Genomic DNA, 17446 nt, shown 5'->3' with positions numbered 1-17446 from the left:
AAGCAGAGTAAAGGATTGTCACTAGGTGGTACAGAGTTCTAGGGGTGATATCGGTCCAGGATAAGTTATTGTTATATCTTGTATTGGCCCAATATATTTCATTATACATATGAAAGTATATCTGAAAAATAATTTTGTGAGGTCTTAAAAAGCTTGTATATAAATTGTATCTATGAAACTATTGATACTGCTGAGATATTTGAATTAGTCAATAACCAGAACTCCTATAGTTTAATCTGCCCTATCTATTGATCGAGCTCAGTAGACATAAATGAATCAATGACGCACCAAATTCTGCTGGTGTGTATGCATTTTATGCACAGCATAAATTATTCATTTACGGTTACAATATCCAATATGGCAGTGTGAATTCTGTCTATTTTGAAACGTGGAAGATACATTCCCTGCTAACCCTAACAAAAGTGTAGCATTTACCATGTAATCTAAAACATATTGATTAAAACAGATGAACAACATATTTATAAATACCCTCAAGTAGATTTATTTAAAAAAAAAAAACCCCATTTGCTTTCAGTTAAAGCACATGGCACATATTTTAAAAAAAAAACAATTATTTCCTTAATACACCACTAATTTTATATTGTTAGTTTAGGAACATAATATTACTCCTGCATACACATCAACAATATGAATATTAAATCCATCTATAAAAGTCTTCTATGTTGAATGAGGTAATTTACAATTCAGTCTTCAGCAGTTTCATGGCTTTCTTCATGTTTTCATACACTAAAAGCAAAAAGAAAAGCAATGTAAATCCGTGAATACAATGTAAATGTTTATTATATGTTAACACACATCAAAAGACCTTTGGGAAAGTTGCAATATATAGAGTAATCTATGCACAATGACATTTAACAATCATGTTTAGCTTACAGGTTGATAAATGGGAGCATACACCAGGTTGTAAATAAAGTGACTATAATTTATTTTTCCTTATTGCGTCATGTAAACAATGCCATTAGAAATCCAGGTCATAGTTACAGAATACTTGTTAAAGGCAGGCTCATCAGAAAATATGACCCCCAACTGCAGTACTCTAGGTTATTATTTTGCATAAAGTCTCTGGGACTCCGCCACGCAGCTGTTACAGGCTGGTGGCTGGCTTGGTAGGATTAATGCTCCGGTTGTCCCATTCAGAAGCAGGGATCCACACAGCGTTAATCCTCCCAGGCCCCTTTCTGTTTTCGGGGCTGTGATCGCACGCGGCTGCACTACAGCCCGGCAGCCAAGGTCCGTAAGTCTGGCTACATCTGTAGGTGTCCGCTTGTGTGGATGTGCTCTATTTCATATATGTCAAAAACGAAAAAATACATCACAAACTTGATGCATGTATTCCACTTAGACTTTTTATATGGCTGGTAGACAACTACCTGGGTTCCCGATGAGTGGAAATAAATGCACCGTACTACTGTACATGCGTGTAGAGAGTCACCCAAAAAATAACATTGGTTCCATAATGTAATGATTCACAAATGGCATTGTCTTTTTAATTTAATAACTGAAGCAATTTTGATGGGCAAGTAGAATAGAAAATAGTATGGATTTTGCTGCAAATACTGCTGCTTTTAAAAAATATATAATCTGGACATTGGTCCAGCTTGATATTAAGAGAAACATTAGGAAAATGTTGTTAATGCTGAAGGTAGGGAAAACCAAGCAGAGAAACAATGTTGAAATATTGTTAGATGTACACACATTACAGTATGTTTAAACCCAGGCAATTATTACAAGCATCCTGTGGAATTTAACTACATATCATTTCAGACACACAATGAAGTCAAAACGAACTCTTTAATAACCAGAGACATTAGCAGGTTATGACCATTTACAGTATGTGTACACATTGTATATCTTGTCTATGAAATTATTCTGCAATTAGTAAATACAATTCTGATAGAAATGTTCATTTTAAGATGCACATGTAACACTTACACAAATCAATGTCTGTTGGCTCATATGTGTAGCGGTGGTTTGAATATTTTCCAGGAATATCTGCTCTAACTACCAGGGAAGGATCTGTGAGGAAGACAAAAATGTTGTTTATTATTCTGTAAAATAATACACTGACCGGAAACGGATTAGGATAATTTGTAGTGTGTGTATATATATTTTCCTACTGTAGGAATGGTTTATAATAGTTGCATAAAAAGAGGCACATGTTTATTAAGCTGTGTTATGCCATAAGACCCCTTCTGATGTCGGAAGACACCTTATGACCCATTCAAATGGAGTATTAGTGTCTTTTAACCCGTGTTCTGCGGAACCCTGGTGATCCACAGGAGGTTATCAGGGGTTCCCAGAGAAACATTTGGTAATGGAGGATATTTTACTATTCAAGACTCAATCATTTATTGTTTGCTATACTTTTTATTTGATATTTGAGAAGTGGTATTAAATATTATACCATAATGTTCTAAATTATATGTTGTACCACAGCAATAGTATTCCACATACATATAATAGTTGGGTTCTTAGTCTTACTACATTTTTAAAGGTATCCCGAGTTGCTATATATTTTGAAAGATTCCACAGTTCTCAAAATGTTGAAAGAATAAACAGTGTGTGTGGGAGGGAGGTGTTGTGTTAAATGGAATAAATTCATATAATGGATATGAAAGTAAGAAAGAGGAGAGTTACTAAATGTGAAATCGATGTGTCCATAGAACCTCAAAGCAACTTACATAGCGTTATATATGTATGATGTTAACATAGATAAGCATCATTATCAGATTGATAACATTTCTAGTTTGGGTTTCAATTAATTATGTGTCACTTAAGGAAAAACACAAACACAAATGCATGCCGTTGCTTAAAAAAAAACCTGCATCTTGATGTAACATTGAATATTTCCTTTTTTATTACCGTATTTCCTCGATTCTAAGACGCACTTTTTTTCCCCAATTTCACATGTCTGAAATAGGAATGCGTCTTAGAATCGAAGTACAAAAAAAAAAAAACTGCTAGGGGGCGCTGCAGAAGGAGGGCGCTGCAGCTTTCAGCGTTTTACCAAAAGGCGCGGTAGCCGGTGCTTGAACCACGGCCCCCCGCCCGCTCTCCCCCTGTGACTCTCAGTTGATGTTGCTTGCTGGGTTGAAGTGCTGGCATAGATGATTTCAGCAGTGCGGCTGCCAGCACCACGAGCCCACCCACCTCTGCGGCCCACAGTGGTGCGGCGGCGGCACACGAGCCATCTGCCCGCCACTCCTCTGCTACTCACAGCGGTGCGGCGGAGGCAACATGAACTGCCTGACTCACAGCTGTGGCTGTCGGCCCCAGGAGCCCTCCCCCCACCCCTCTGCGACCCGCGGCTGTAGCGGCACCACGAGCTGCCCGCTTCCCCCCCCCCCGCTACTCCGCTCCCCCTCCTGCTATTCACAGCTTCCAGCCCCACGAGCCCGTCACCCCCCTCCTCTGCTACTCACAGCTGTGGCTGCCACCACCAACACTCTGCCCCCCCTCTGATACTCACAGTTTCGGCTGCCAGCCCCACACGCCCTTCGACCCCCTGCCCTGTCTCTGTGTGTGTCTCTGTCAGTCTGTGTGTGTGTGTATGTGTCTTTCTGTGTGTGTATGTGTCTCTCTGTGTGTGTCTCCCTTTATTGTCTCCCTCCCCCTTCCCTCCATTGTTTCCCTCCCCCTTCCCGCCATTGTCTCCCTCCCCCTTCCCTCCATTGTCTCCCTCCCCCCTTCCCTCCATTGTCTCCCTCCCCCTTCCCGCCATTGTCTCCCTCCCCCCTTCCCTCCCTTGTCTCCCTCCCCCCCTTCCCTCCATTGTCTCCCTCCCCCTTCCCTCCATTGTCTCCTTCCCCCCTGCCCTCCATTGTCTCCCTCCCCCACTGCCCTCCATTGTCTGTCTCCCCCCCTGCCCTCCACTGTCTGTCCCCCCCCTGCCCTCCACTGTCTCCCTCCCCCCTGCCCTCCATTCTCTTCCTCCCCCCCTGCCCTCCATTCTCTTCCTCCCTCCATTCCCCCATTCTCTCCTTCCCCCCCATTCACTCCTTCCCCCCCATCCATCAATTCTCTCTCTGCTCACCCGATACCTTCTCTCTCTCTCTCCCCATTCTATGTCTGCCCCTCTCTAGTGTAGATAAATGTATGCTACTGTCTGCTAGTTTAAAAAAAAAAAATCTGCACATTTAATATAGGGGGTTTGTTCCCCCCAATTTTTTTTTATTAAATCAAGAATCGAGGAAATAGAATCCTTAGAATCTTAGAATCGAGGAAATAGGGTAATTTTCTTGCTTTTCCTATAGACATTGAGGCCCTAAATATGTTCATTATTGCCGAATACTAGTAACTTACCCACAAAGACGATTTTGGGAACATACTGGCCATCGAGTAACAGATTCTTATCTGTAGGGTCATACTGAAACAGACATAAGAAACAATAATTTGAGTAATTTAAGGCTGGCACATTCTTTCACGCATACTGTATTAACACTATGGCAGGAGTCATGAATCAGCAATGCTGAACATTGCGCCCGATCAATTCAATGGCAGTTACCGCACGATCGGGCGCGATTTCCTGCCGCACAGCTGTGTGATTCACGGCCTATGTATCAGGTAATCTGTCCTTGAGCGTAATATTAAGCATCGTTTTTATTTCAAATTGGATAGGTTTTTTTAGGGATACAAAGTTACACACTATTAATGGAGACAAATAGCACAAATAAAGCATTGGGGTGAATAGGCAAATTAGTGTCAAATAACTCCTCTCCTAACACCTCATATCATAGCAAATAACCACTCCCCAAATGATAATCCTCACAACACATAGAGGTTTACTTAGTCATGGCTTAGGCAGGTTTGCTGGCGGGTATAAACAGCAGCAGATTTTCTGAACCTTCAAATACTTCCACACTTAAAAGCAATTATACTTCTTCTTCCATATATCTAACTCTGTTTCTTAAACAGTGAAAAAACTGGAATAATACGTCCATACATGCAAGCTGGGATGGTTTTGTCAGGTGTCCATCCCACAGATATACTATATAAACATGTCATATTTGTTTCATATTAAATGAAGTGATTATTATTAGTTAGACACCAACATGATTTAAAGCTGCACATTCGTATATGTTTTCTGATATTTATATTTGACAAGAAATTCGTTTTCTAATTTATTTACCACACATTAAATCCAGTTAGGCCATTCATCTTTTGGAGATTAAGTAAAATCAGAAATAATCGAGAACACCCAAATGGTTTTGTTTTTAATGATGGTAGTGCTTGTACTGTATGACCACACTGTGGGTGAAATGAAGTAACCTGTGAAGTCTGCCCTGCTTTTAAATGCATCTCCACCTGGTGGTAAAAAAAAAAACCCAGTCCAAACTGCTATCAGAAATACTGCTCCGCCAATCCTAATCCACAGCATGTATTACTTTTTATTGATAGGCTGGGGGGTAAACTCAAAATCGACATCAATTACACCCCTGTTTGGACACTGCCATACACAAGACACTGCCAGTAATAAAATGAAGGTCGTCAATTATCAGATTCTGCAGACTGTAAAACTGGGGGGGGGGGGGGGGGAGGGGGAAACAGATAATTGTTTTTAACCCCGGGTTTGACAAAGTCCCATTGCTTTCTATTATATTTTTTTCTTTGATAACGTTCGTGCTAATGCTTATTCCAGGTTTGCAACTTAGCAACTTGCAAACTCCATTGACACACAGTCAGGTCTTACAAATGACAGGGATATCGCCCAGAATTAGGCTCAAGCATCATTGTGTATGTTGTATGGCATTCATGTCAGTTTTTAACATATTTTTGAAATGACTCAATAAAAATTACTTTAAAAAAAGTACCAATAGTTACTAGGATTACTTACAATAACATTAAGAAGTACAAACTTGTCTGCAATTGCCTGGATGCCTGGGTGTTCGGAAAATGCTTTCTTGAGAGCTAGAAACGAAAATCTCATTGTTAAAAATAATATCTGTGTTATTTGTATGGCCATGTATATAAATACATGTATTGTGCAAATTACCCCATACCACGGATAGCTAACTCCAGACCTCAAGAGCTACAAACAGGTCAGGTTTTCAGGATATCCCTGCTTCAGCACAGGTTGCTCAATCGAAGCCACCTGTGCTGAAGCAGGGATATCCTGAAAACCTAACCTCTTGGTAGCTCGTGAGGACTGGCATTGGCTACTCCTGTCCTATACCAATTGCAGTGACCTATTACAATGCTAATTGCCCTATGTTACTATGCTGGTTGAACCCAGTTTTTCATAGACAACTTAAGTTACTATATTATGATATTGTGTAAGTATATCCTACTGTATGTGTTTTTACTCGCTGTGCAATGGCTTTCTTGTATACTGGCTCATTGAGTAAAGACACTGACTGGCACTGAGTTTGAAGCAGGGGAACCTGGTTCAATTCCTGGTGTCGGCTCCTTGTAACCTTGGGCAAGTCACTTTATCTCCCTGTGCCTCAGGCACCAAAATATAGATTGTATGCTCCACGGGGCAGGGACCTGTGCCTGCCAAATGTCTCTGTAAAAACTAGCATCGCTATACAAGAATAGCTATTATTATACTATGTGTAGGTTTTAAATCTAGCATAACATCATTTTGCTTTGTAAATATTTCATGCAACAGTATTTAGTAGAGGTGTTCACATTTGCTTTGTACAGTTTTACAGAAACTCCAAATTAAAGAAAAATTAGCAAAAACTATGCAAAGCAAATTTGACAACATTTACTCATCTCTAGTGTTTGGTTTAAATGCAATGTAGAATATATAGACATGTTGACAATTTTAGCCAACATTGGCAAATATTTTCCTATAAGTTGTAAACTTTGGGCTAAAGTTGTTGTGAGAATTACATAACCAGGGTTGTTGGTTTCTAGCCACAAGTCCATGCAATTGTGTGCAAATGCTTTGTACATCTCTGTCTATGTTTATTCAAAACTCATGACTGTCACATGACAATATGCTTTTATACTAAAAATAAGTGTATTTACTGTTTCCTTCATTAAAACACTGCGCAGAAACAGATTTTTTTATGGTTAAAAATGTGGATTTGAATAAACATTGTGCACTGTGAAAATATTTACACATTCAGCATCAACATTGCACATGTGGTACAATATCTTTAAGTACAGTGTTCGTGTGTGTGTATACACACCTTTTACAACCTTAAAAGCTCACTTACATTAACAAATGTATATTTTTTATATTGGTACAGGGGTGGTATCACATCCTGCTTTTATTTTCTTTAACCCATTTTACCTTCCAAACCTTTTTTTTGTAAATACAGTATAACAAATGAAATTGATCCAAAACATATAATTTCTCGATATTATAAAAAAAATATTTATATATAGATTTATATTATGTAATTGTATGTTATCCTATTCCAATCCTAGATTAATCGTAGTGTGTATATATGTGATTTTAAATAGCCTCTAATTTATTATATTCATATTTTATCTGTAAATGAGAAATGAGAATGTTCAAACGTGCATAGTATTTTCTGCACCAAATGGCATTTTTAGACCTTTACATAAACATTTAGAGATTACGTTACCTTGAGAGTGGGGACAGTCATCTCTGTGGTTAATAACCATTAAGGGTTTGTGTCTGAGGGAAAAAACAGATATGTTTTAAATACTTTAAATGCTAATTAACCCCTTTTGTACTTAAATGCTTATCTGAAACTGAAACGATTACACTCCAGCAACTTCTAAGCATTTTGTGTGTTTCTCCACATGTCTCTTACACAGAAGCTGGCATGTGGTTCATACAGTAGGTATGTACTGTATAGGCTTAGAAAACTATCAGTTTGAGGCCTGGACATTTGCAGTAAAAGTACTGCAGTAAGGGCTCTTAAACATGACTGTATATATCCACCTATATATACACAATATAGGTTGTTACTAGAGACATAGAAAAAAAGTGTGTGTGTGTGTGTGTGTGTGTGTGTGTGTGTGTGTGTGTATATACACATACATTATATATATATATAGCAGAAAATAGCCGTGTTAGTCCAGTTGCGATAGTGCAGAATAAATGAGTTCTTCAGTATTAGGTGATACCTTTTTTATTGGACTAACAATTTATGTCCTATGACATAAATTGTTAGTCCAATAATAAAGGTATCACCTAATACTGAAGAACTTATATATATATAACCCCTATAGCGTGATACTGTATGGGAAATGTAATGATGTATAAAAAGGAGGTCTCTTGGACTTGCACTCACAAGAGGACAAATATGAACAGCATGTATGAGATAAAATCTCAATAGTGGTGACATCACTATCAGGGTATACAGCAGTCCCTTTGCCAGGGGAAAGCAGGGAGCTCCTTGAGCACAGCACCGCTGGTGTCTGGTGGGTGAGGAGTTGTTCAGGGCCGTGTTTGCAATTCTCTACAGTTGAGCTCCCAGGTGCCTCCCAGTTATTGTGTCACTGGCAGTGTGCATGCCCTCCTACTTCCACTATACATCAGACTGGTGACTATTTTCCTGCTGGGAACGGACTGCTGTATACCCTAATAGTGACGTCACCACTTTTGAGATTGTATCTCATAAATGCTGTTTATATTTGTCCTCTTGTGAGTGCAAATCCAAGAGACCTGCTTTTTTATTTTTTATACATCATTACATTTCCCATACAGTATCACGCTATGGAGCTTGCGCTTCTTTTTCTTTTTAGGTATTCTTAATGTGACAACACCACTACTGAAGCTGCAGCCTGCTCCTGTCTGGATTCACCATCATATCTGACATTGGACTATTTCACAGCTTTTCGTCGTTCGGTTTGAATATATTTTATTGTCTGCATTATAATTGTTAAAGTTTAATATGTCTTGCACTCTTTAGGCTATTTTATAATTTTTTGGGCACATTCACACGTGGCCCTTTTTATTTATTCTTTTTTATACTGGGTATAACCACCTTATCTTATTACACACATATCTAGGAAGCACATCATATATATACATACATATATACACACACACATTTTTTTTACAAGTTGCCTTCCTCTGGGATTTATAGTGTATCCTGCACCCAAATGTTTCTTTTTAATTTACTTTGAAAGTTTAATGTATTGTTTGCATCAAGTAGTCCATTTTTAGCTGGTAAGCATTTCCCAAACACTTGAACTCTGTTTAAAATACACACAATACTACACTAGATGGCACCCCTGATTCGCTTGATACAAAAAAAAATCTGCAAAGTGCTTACGAATTCTTGGATTGGAACAAAGCTTCCTCGTACGTCTGAACCCAGTTGAGGTTATCACCCCACCCTGCAACAAGATACCACAGTCAATTATTTAACAATGTAGGTGTGGACAATGCTCTACAGATAGCAAGCAAAGAACGTTGGAAAACTCAGCAAACTGCTGGACTGATCCATATAAGAAGACATAATGGTGCAGTGAGCACTTTGAATAGTAGATTTAAAATTGATGAGACTGAAGATTAATTTACATAACTAGGACATACAGTACATGAGAGGTGACGAGAACCAATGGAGGGTAGGACTAATTACGTGTATGTTTCTTTTGTACTGAGCATAACAAATAGGGAAATATAGAAACTAGGGTGGGGGTGGGAATACTTTACCTCTGGAGAGTGTTTGGGGTGATTTTGTGACTTTTTTGTCTTTTATTGTGGCGTCTTTGGCTAGAGTGAAGGAGGTAGCTACCAGGAGGAGAAACACGGTCTTGAGAACTTTCTCCATGGTGAGTTCTGAAATAAACCACACAAATGCAACAACACAGTAATTCCAATAATCAGTCACCATACCAGCTAAAGAAGGCTGGAGGGCTTCACTACTCTTTGAAATCTATTTTCGATTGCATACTTTGTAGGACTGCAAAATGATACAACTCAAAAAACATACATATCATTTTTTTCAAATTAAATGTAGCCAGGATGCCAGTGTTAACTAATATCAGTTTCCTGGTTACAAAACGGGTCCAAAAAAAGTTATGGAAAACCACCAGGGATTTATCACAGAATAAACCCCCATTAACAGCAATGTTTCTTTTTGATAAAACTGGTAAAGTATTTTATTACAGCAAGGAGACTTGAAATAGCCACTGTTTCAAAGTGGTCTAAAGTGTATTACTGAGCTGTATTTTTTTTATACAGTTGGTCAAACAATATTACCATTTTTTATGCTTACTGCTTAGCCTGTCATAATACATACTTAAGTATACATTCAGATTTCCATACATATATATTTCAATAGTTCTAGTAGTGTTTAAAAAATGTAAAATACAGGTAGAAATGAATTAGAAGCACTTTTTACATTAGCTTTATGAATGCTCCATAGTATTACTAAAACTTGAAAGTGTTTAGTGAGCTGTGTACTTGACCTATAATCATTATTTACAGTTCATCTCAATCCTAACACTACATTGTATAGGTTTACATTATATTGTTTTCATCCCTGCAGTGTTGGAATAGAATTCTATGCGTTGTTGTGCAATGCTCCCCTCATCCTTCCAGTGCTGCAGAGATTGCATTACTACCATTCTGTATTATTTCAAACATGCAGCTGCCATTTCAATAGCATTAACAGGCAATGTGTGCTACAATAACCCGTTCAAGTGCTTTGAGTAAAGCAGAAATAATAAGGCACAAGCAAAATTAGTTGAAGAAATACATTACTATCTTGTACAGATATAGCAAGCTCACAGGCTATTTAGGATGGCAGACTTTCCATGAACACCTGTTGCATAAACAGAATACAGACCTAATGAAACGGTTTCCTTGGTTATTCAGAATGAACACAGCCAAGAGAGTATAAAAACGTCTTTGTGGAACCTGTGTCAGACAATAAATGACTAAAGATGAAGGAATTCCTTCTTTCTTGTGTCCTTATTGTTTATTTCCTATGTAACCTAATCCCAAGTACCAAATGCTGAAATAGTAGACAGCCAACTCACCTTTTCTCCAAAGTTAGGAAAGGGTTTTAGCTGTAGATAGTAACTTCTGGGAATTCAGATCTACAGTATTTATACACCTGTGCACACTTGGTCTCCGCCCCTACCCCCCCACATCACAATTTAAATAGTCCTGTTACATACCTTCACTGTCTTATTTGTACAATGTTCTTGTTATTAAACCATGAATAAACACTCCACTCCCTCTAAACTGGTGATTATCATCATGTAACATTTGCTACAATTAACTCTAGTTTTAAGCTAACGCTTGATTGTATCTTTATTTCTTGAGGAATTGGGCACGAATCCAAGTACAGGTAAGCTTAAATGGGAAATAGTGATTTGCCTGAAGGCTGATCTGTCCCTGTGTGATTGGATGCCGGCATCGCCCTAAGCAATCTCTATGAATTTCTATGATAAAGTAAAAGTTACAATGCAAAAGCTAGTTTAGTATCTGTCCTGTAATGGAATCAGCACACCCTTGGCAAACTTTTCAAATGTGTTTGACCTTTTTCACATTTATGCCATGGTTTTTTTTACACACCATATATTCAGCTCAGGTATTTTTTTTTTTTACTTAAACCAATCATATCATTATAAAGAAGTTACTATATTAAGGTTAAAACGTGTTTCACATTAAAATACTTGTATTTTGTATTGTTATTTGAATGTCTGGAATTGTCATGTAAGTTCTATTACTTTTATTACTGTAACTATTCCTTGTATCACTAGTTTTCTTAGCAACAGATTTTGTAAAAGAGCTTTAGAAGTCCATTTTTATATTTCTTATATTTTTATAATTTTGCAGAGACTTTTGTGATGTATACTTGTAAAAACAAGATACCCATTAATATCTTGGAATGTACAGTACTTTTCATTTTATTCTTCAATAAATGCATACTATAATGGGATTCTGATATAGAGCCTTACATTTCACAACAAGCTTCAATATATTGCTGGCTATTCCCTACTGGCTTTAACCTTTAGCTGGCAATACATTTATCACTTTTATAATCAGTCAATGTTTTGCCTTGTCTGAAGTCAACATTGTTAACTGCATAAATATATATGCTCACTGTGATCTCACTATGTGAATAACATACAGGCATACCCCGCTTTAAGTACACTCACTTTAAGTACACTCGCGAGTAAGTACATATCGCCCAATAGGCAAACGGCAGCTCACGCATGCGCCTGTCATCACGTCCTGAACAGCAATACCGGCTCCCTACCTGTACCAAAGCTGTGCGCAAGCAGGGAGACTATAGAGCCTGTTACAAATGCGTTATTTACATCAGTTATGCATGTATATAACGATTGCAGTACAGTATATGCATCGATAAGTGGGAAAAGGTAGTGCTTCACTTTAAGTACATTTTCGCTTTACATACATGCTCCGGTCCCATTGCGTACGTTAATGCGGGGTCTGCCTGTATTGCTCTTATATACTTTTAGCAAATGTTTTTGAATTGGGAATAGCTAAGGTGAGTGCATCAAGTGTCACAAACTGGAGCTTTGCAGATTGTGTCCTTTTGGCTCTGTGTCACTTTATGTATCAATGAGCTACTGTATGCCTGAGCTTTGCTCCACTTGTGCCTCCACTGAGTGGTGATAAGTAGAGATGGGCAAAACTGTCAAAATTCGTTTTGTGGAATTTCCCGAGCTTTCTATGCAAAATCCGTTCTGCGGTATAAATCCGTTGATAGGGTGTGCCCGTTTCCATCCGTGCGGATTATTTTAAAAAAATGCCATTGGATACAATCTACTGGTGGATTTTACCAATCTACAGAATTCCGCGGATTCCACAATATACTGGTGGAGTTTTAGAATCCAATCTATGAATTCAGCAATCCGCAGATTGGATTCTAAAAATCCACGAGCGGATTATGAAATGCTCAGATGGGATTGTAAATGATAACAAAAATCCAAGATTGAGCCGCGTAAATCTGCGGACTAAAGGAACCAGCTGATCCGCAGAGGATCCAAATCCACCCCAAAAATTCGCCCATCTCTTGTGATAAGAAGCGTTAGGACAGGAGGCAGTTAATGCAATGTTTTCCTTTCTCTTTGCGTGAAATAAACCTCTTTCGTCTGTGGTACTGTTAACCTCAGCTAGTAAAAGTTCTATGTCAAATTTAAGAAACAATATTGACAAACTTCATGCATGCGCCGCTGGCACGAATCGATGCAATTTAAAAATGGTGGTTTGTGTTTTGGGACTAATTGCACCATCTAGATCACTGTTTTTCAACAGGGGTTTCTAGGAACCCACGGGTTACACGTATGTCCCTTAAGGGTTCCCTGCAATTTTCCGGTCATTTGCAAATTCTACCAAATACAGAAGAATTTACAATGCATCTGATCTGAGACATGCTATTAGAGAGGGCTGGGGTTCCTTATAATACATCGGATCTCAGACGCGCTATTAGAGAGGTTTGGGATTGCTTACAATGCATCTAATCCGAGACATGCTATTATAGAGGGTTGGGGTTCCTTACAATGCATCTGATCTCAGACGCACAATTAAAGAGGTTTGGGGTTAATCAGAATTTAACCATACAGTATAATTATAAGGTTCCTTTTTTTTGTTTCAAACCACTAGATAAACATACAGTATGTATCTTATCCGGGTACGTTAATTATAACAATATAATTTGGTTAAGGAACCCTATAATTATATTGTGAAATTCTGATACCGTGTCTGAGATCAAATGCTAAACCTCTCTAATAGTGACTCTGAGATCAGATGCATTGTAAGGAACCTCAACCCTCTCTAATAGCGTGTCTGAGATCAGTTGTGTTGTAGGGAAGCCGAACCCTCTATAATAGCATGTCTGAGATCAGATACATTGAAAGGAACCCCAACCCTCTCTAATAGCGCGTCTGAGATTAGATGCATTGCAAGGAACCCCAACCCTCTCTATTAACGTGTCTGAGATCAGATGCATTGAAATTAATCCCAGCCCTCTCTAATAGCGCGTTTGAGGTCAGATGGACTGTAAAATCTTTTGTATTTGGTACAATTTGCAAATTATCAGGAAAATTGCAGGGAACCTTAGGACCATATTTATTAAGCATGCTATACCACAAATAAGCTTCCTGCAATGGAATACATCGTACAGTCCATTCAACTCAATGGACACTTTATAACTTTTCTGAGAAATAAATAAACATAGTGCTGCAGTGTTTAGGAGTTGCTGATTTCCTGAGTTTGCAAAAACACATTTTTGGGGGTATTGCATCTTTAAGAAGAAGCACATAAAACTGTCTATACTACTCACATTTATTTAACAACCATGAGCAATTTACTGCTTATTTGTGTCAATGTCAGCAAAAGATTGGCTTTAATTCAGAGAAGATGTCCAATATTTGTTCAGAAATAAAGTTTTCAGTGTCATCATCTCCAACATCTACAGTATTGCAGTTTTATACATATGTGATCATTTTTTATAAAGGCATGTCATATTTAGTAGTTAAGCATTACATACTTGAGGGACATACAAGGTTGATAAAAGTAAGTCTAAATAAGCCTAGGCATTATTTTTACTTAGTTACTGTTGGCTTTCTGTCCCTGTGGTAAAACACTGAGATAGTAGGTACAATGTCAGGTATTGTTTTACATATTAAAGATGAGAGTTTGAATCATAAATATTCTGAAAATTACAAAACCTACTTTAGAAAGTCAGCCCTCAGAAAAAAAAATGCAACTTTGGTTCTAATCTCTTATTGTCTGTGGACAAAAAAGTATTTTGTTGAAATTTTTTTTACAGTATAATACTAAAGAGTTTTTGTTCCAAAGTTACAAATAAGTGGAAATGGAATTTAACAGTAAATTCTCTGTTAAAGCACAATATTTAATACATTACTACATGATCCAATTTATTCTATTATCCTATTATGTTCGCTACATTGATTTCTTTTTTATTTGGAGTGCTACTGATGATAAACATCAACCTTTCATGGAGGCCTCAATTGTGTTGCTTTTAGCATTAGATATACATGTTTAAAACAACCTCCTTAATGATACATAACATACTTTGGCTTTCAAGCACACATTTTTTCAGACATGGATATATACAGTACAGTAGTGTGAAAAAGAAAGTACACCCTCTTTGAATTCTATGGTTTTACATATCAGGACATAACAATCATCTGTTCCTTAGCAGGTCTTAAAATTCGGTAAATACAACCTCAGATGAACAACAACACATGATATATTACATCGCATCATAATTTATTTAACGAAAATAAAGCCAAATGGAGAAGCTATGTGAAAAACTAAGTACACCCTTACTGCTCCATAGGAATTAAGATGCTAAGTAGCAGACAGGTGATGCTAATCAAATGCCCTTGATTAATTGATCATCAGCAAGTGTGACCACCTCTATAAAAGGCGCAGTTTGCTGGTCTGGAGCATTCAGGTGTGTGTTAACAAAATGCCAAGGAGGAAAGACATCAGCAATGATCTTAGAGAAGCAATTGTTGGAAAGGGAAAGGGTTATACGGGTTATAAGGCCATTTCCAAACAATTTAAAGTCCATCATTCTACAGTGAAAGATTATTCAAAAGTGGAAAACATTCAAGACAGTTGCCAATCTTCCCAGGAGAGGATGTCCCAGCAAATTCACCCCAAGGTCAGACCGTGCAATGCTCAGAGAAATGAAAAAAAAACCAAGAGTTACATCTCAGACGCTACAGGCCTCAGTTAGCATGTTAAATGTTAAAATTCATGACAGTACAATTAGAAAAAGACTGAACAAGTATGGTTTGTTTGGAAGGGTTGCCAGGAGAAAGCCTCTTCTCTCTAAAAAGAACATGGCAGCACGGCTTAGGTTTGCAAAGTGACATCTGAACAAACCACAAGACTTCTGGAACAATGTCCTTTGGAAAGACAAGACCAAAGTGGAGATGTTTGGCCATAATGCACAGTGCCACTTTTGGCGAAAACCAAACACATTATATCAGCGCAAACACCTCATACCAACTATCAAGCTCGGTGGTGGAGGGGATGATGATTTCGGCTTGTTTTGCAGCCACAGGACCTGGGAACCTTGTAGTCATTGAGTCGACAATAAACTCCTCTGTATACCAAAGTATTCTAGAGTCAAATGTGGGGCCATTTTTCTGACAGCTAAAGCTTGGCCAAAATTGGGTCATGCAACAGGACAATGATCCCAAGCACACCAGAAAATCTACAACACAATGGCAGAAAAAGAAAAGAATCAAGGTGTTGCAATGGCCCAGTCAAATTCCAGACCTCAACCCGATTGAAATGCTGTGGCTGGACCCTAGGAGAGCTGTGCATAAACAAATGCCCACAAACCTCAATGAACTGAAGCAACGTTGTGAAGAAGAGTGGGCCAAAATTCCTCCACAACGATGTGAGAGACTGGTAAAGTCATACCGAAAACGATTACTTCAAGTTATTGCTGCTAAAGGAGGTTCTACAAACTATTGAATCGTAAGGTGTACTTAGTTTTTCACACATGGCTTCTCCATTTTGGCTTTATTTTTGTTAAATAAAGCAAGACGGTGTAATATGTCATGTGTGTTGTTCATCTGAGGTTGTATTTACCTAATTTTGAGACCTGCTAAGAAACAGATGATTGCTATTATGTCCTAATGTGCAAAACCATAGAATTCAAAGAGAGTGTACTTTCTTTTTCACACAACTGTATATATAATCACACAAAGAGAAAAGAACCCAAGAAAAAGCACTCAGATATAACTAAGAACAAAGCAGAAATGTAATTGAAATTATCAAAAAATGTATTTAATTAGAACACATCTTGGAAGCCTCGCCAGGGACAAAGACTGTGGAAAGAGGGATTCAGGGAAAGCTGCCTCCTTTAAGCCCAAAAAGGAGCGCTTCATTCACCACGTAGTGGACTTCGGGAAAGGTCCTGGCCTCCTGGCCTACCGCATCCATGCCGCGGATGGCCGGGTAAAGGCCTGGTTAAGAGACGTTGTACTATTCCTTCCACCAGGGGGAGGAAGTAGTACAGAATCGGTGACTGTTTCCCCAGAGCATGCTCAACAAGAGATTCACCCCGGGGAGGCTCACGGACGTAAAAGTGAGGTACCCCCACCTGATCAGTTAGGGGCACCCCACAAATGGACTCAGCTGGCCTTGGGTATTATTGGGTGTGGTGTGCCATGTTTCAGGGATGTTACAGACGACCTGTTAAGTATACCGGTTATGCCATGCAATTTTTCATTGTGTAAAATTGTGCCGAGTAATGTCGTTCCCCAAGTGAGGGCGTTGGGTTTTTCACCAGGGGGAGAGTGTAACCCAGGTCTCCAGCAGCTCCTTGAGACCCCCCTCTCTTGGTGCAGCACGGTCGCGGGTGCCGCCGGAGCCAGTGACGGACCCGACGGCTGCTTCCAAGGGTGGGGGCAGGAGCAGGGAGTAGTGCTCTGCCTCCGCGAGCGGGCGTGTTGCCGGGGACGCGATCGGGCCGTCGCTAGGGCCGCGATCGCGTCTCTAAGGTCCCGGCGGCTCGGTAAGAGA

The 17446-nt window shown here is 38.8% G+C and overlaps 1 protein-coding gene across 1 annotated transcript; it reads right to left on the bottom strand.

The window, feature by feature from the left end:
- Nucleotides 1-476: 476 nt before the first annotated feature.
- LOC142487605 (anterior gradient protein 2-A-like) lies at nucleotides 477-11047 on the bottom strand. Its single transcript, XM_075587201.1, has 8 exons — nucleotides 10939-11047; nucleotides 9608-9733; nucleotides 9225-9288; nucleotides 7563-7615; nucleotides 5855-5928; nucleotides 4324-4387; nucleotides 1954-2037; nucleotides 477-747 (listed from the first exon to the last, which is right to left on the bottom strand). Exons 2-8 carry the CDS (start codon nucleotides 9723-9725, stop codon nucleotides 698-700), a joined length of 507 nt encoding a protein of 168 aa, XP_075443316.1. The 5' UTR covers nucleotides 9726-9733; nucleotides 10939-11047; the 3' UTR covers nucleotides 477-697.
- Nucleotides 11048-17446: the final 6399 nt, after the last annotated feature.

This window comes from Ascaphus truei, chromosome 2 (genome assembly GCF_040206685.1).
Source record: "Ascaphus truei isolate aAscTru1 chromosome 2, aAscTru1.hap1, whole genome shotgun sequence".
Classification (NCBI taxonomy): Eukaryota; Metazoa; Chordata; class Amphibia; order Anura; family Ascaphidae; genus Ascaphus; species Ascaphus truei.
This window is presented reverse-complemented; position numbering and strand designations above follow the sequence as displayed.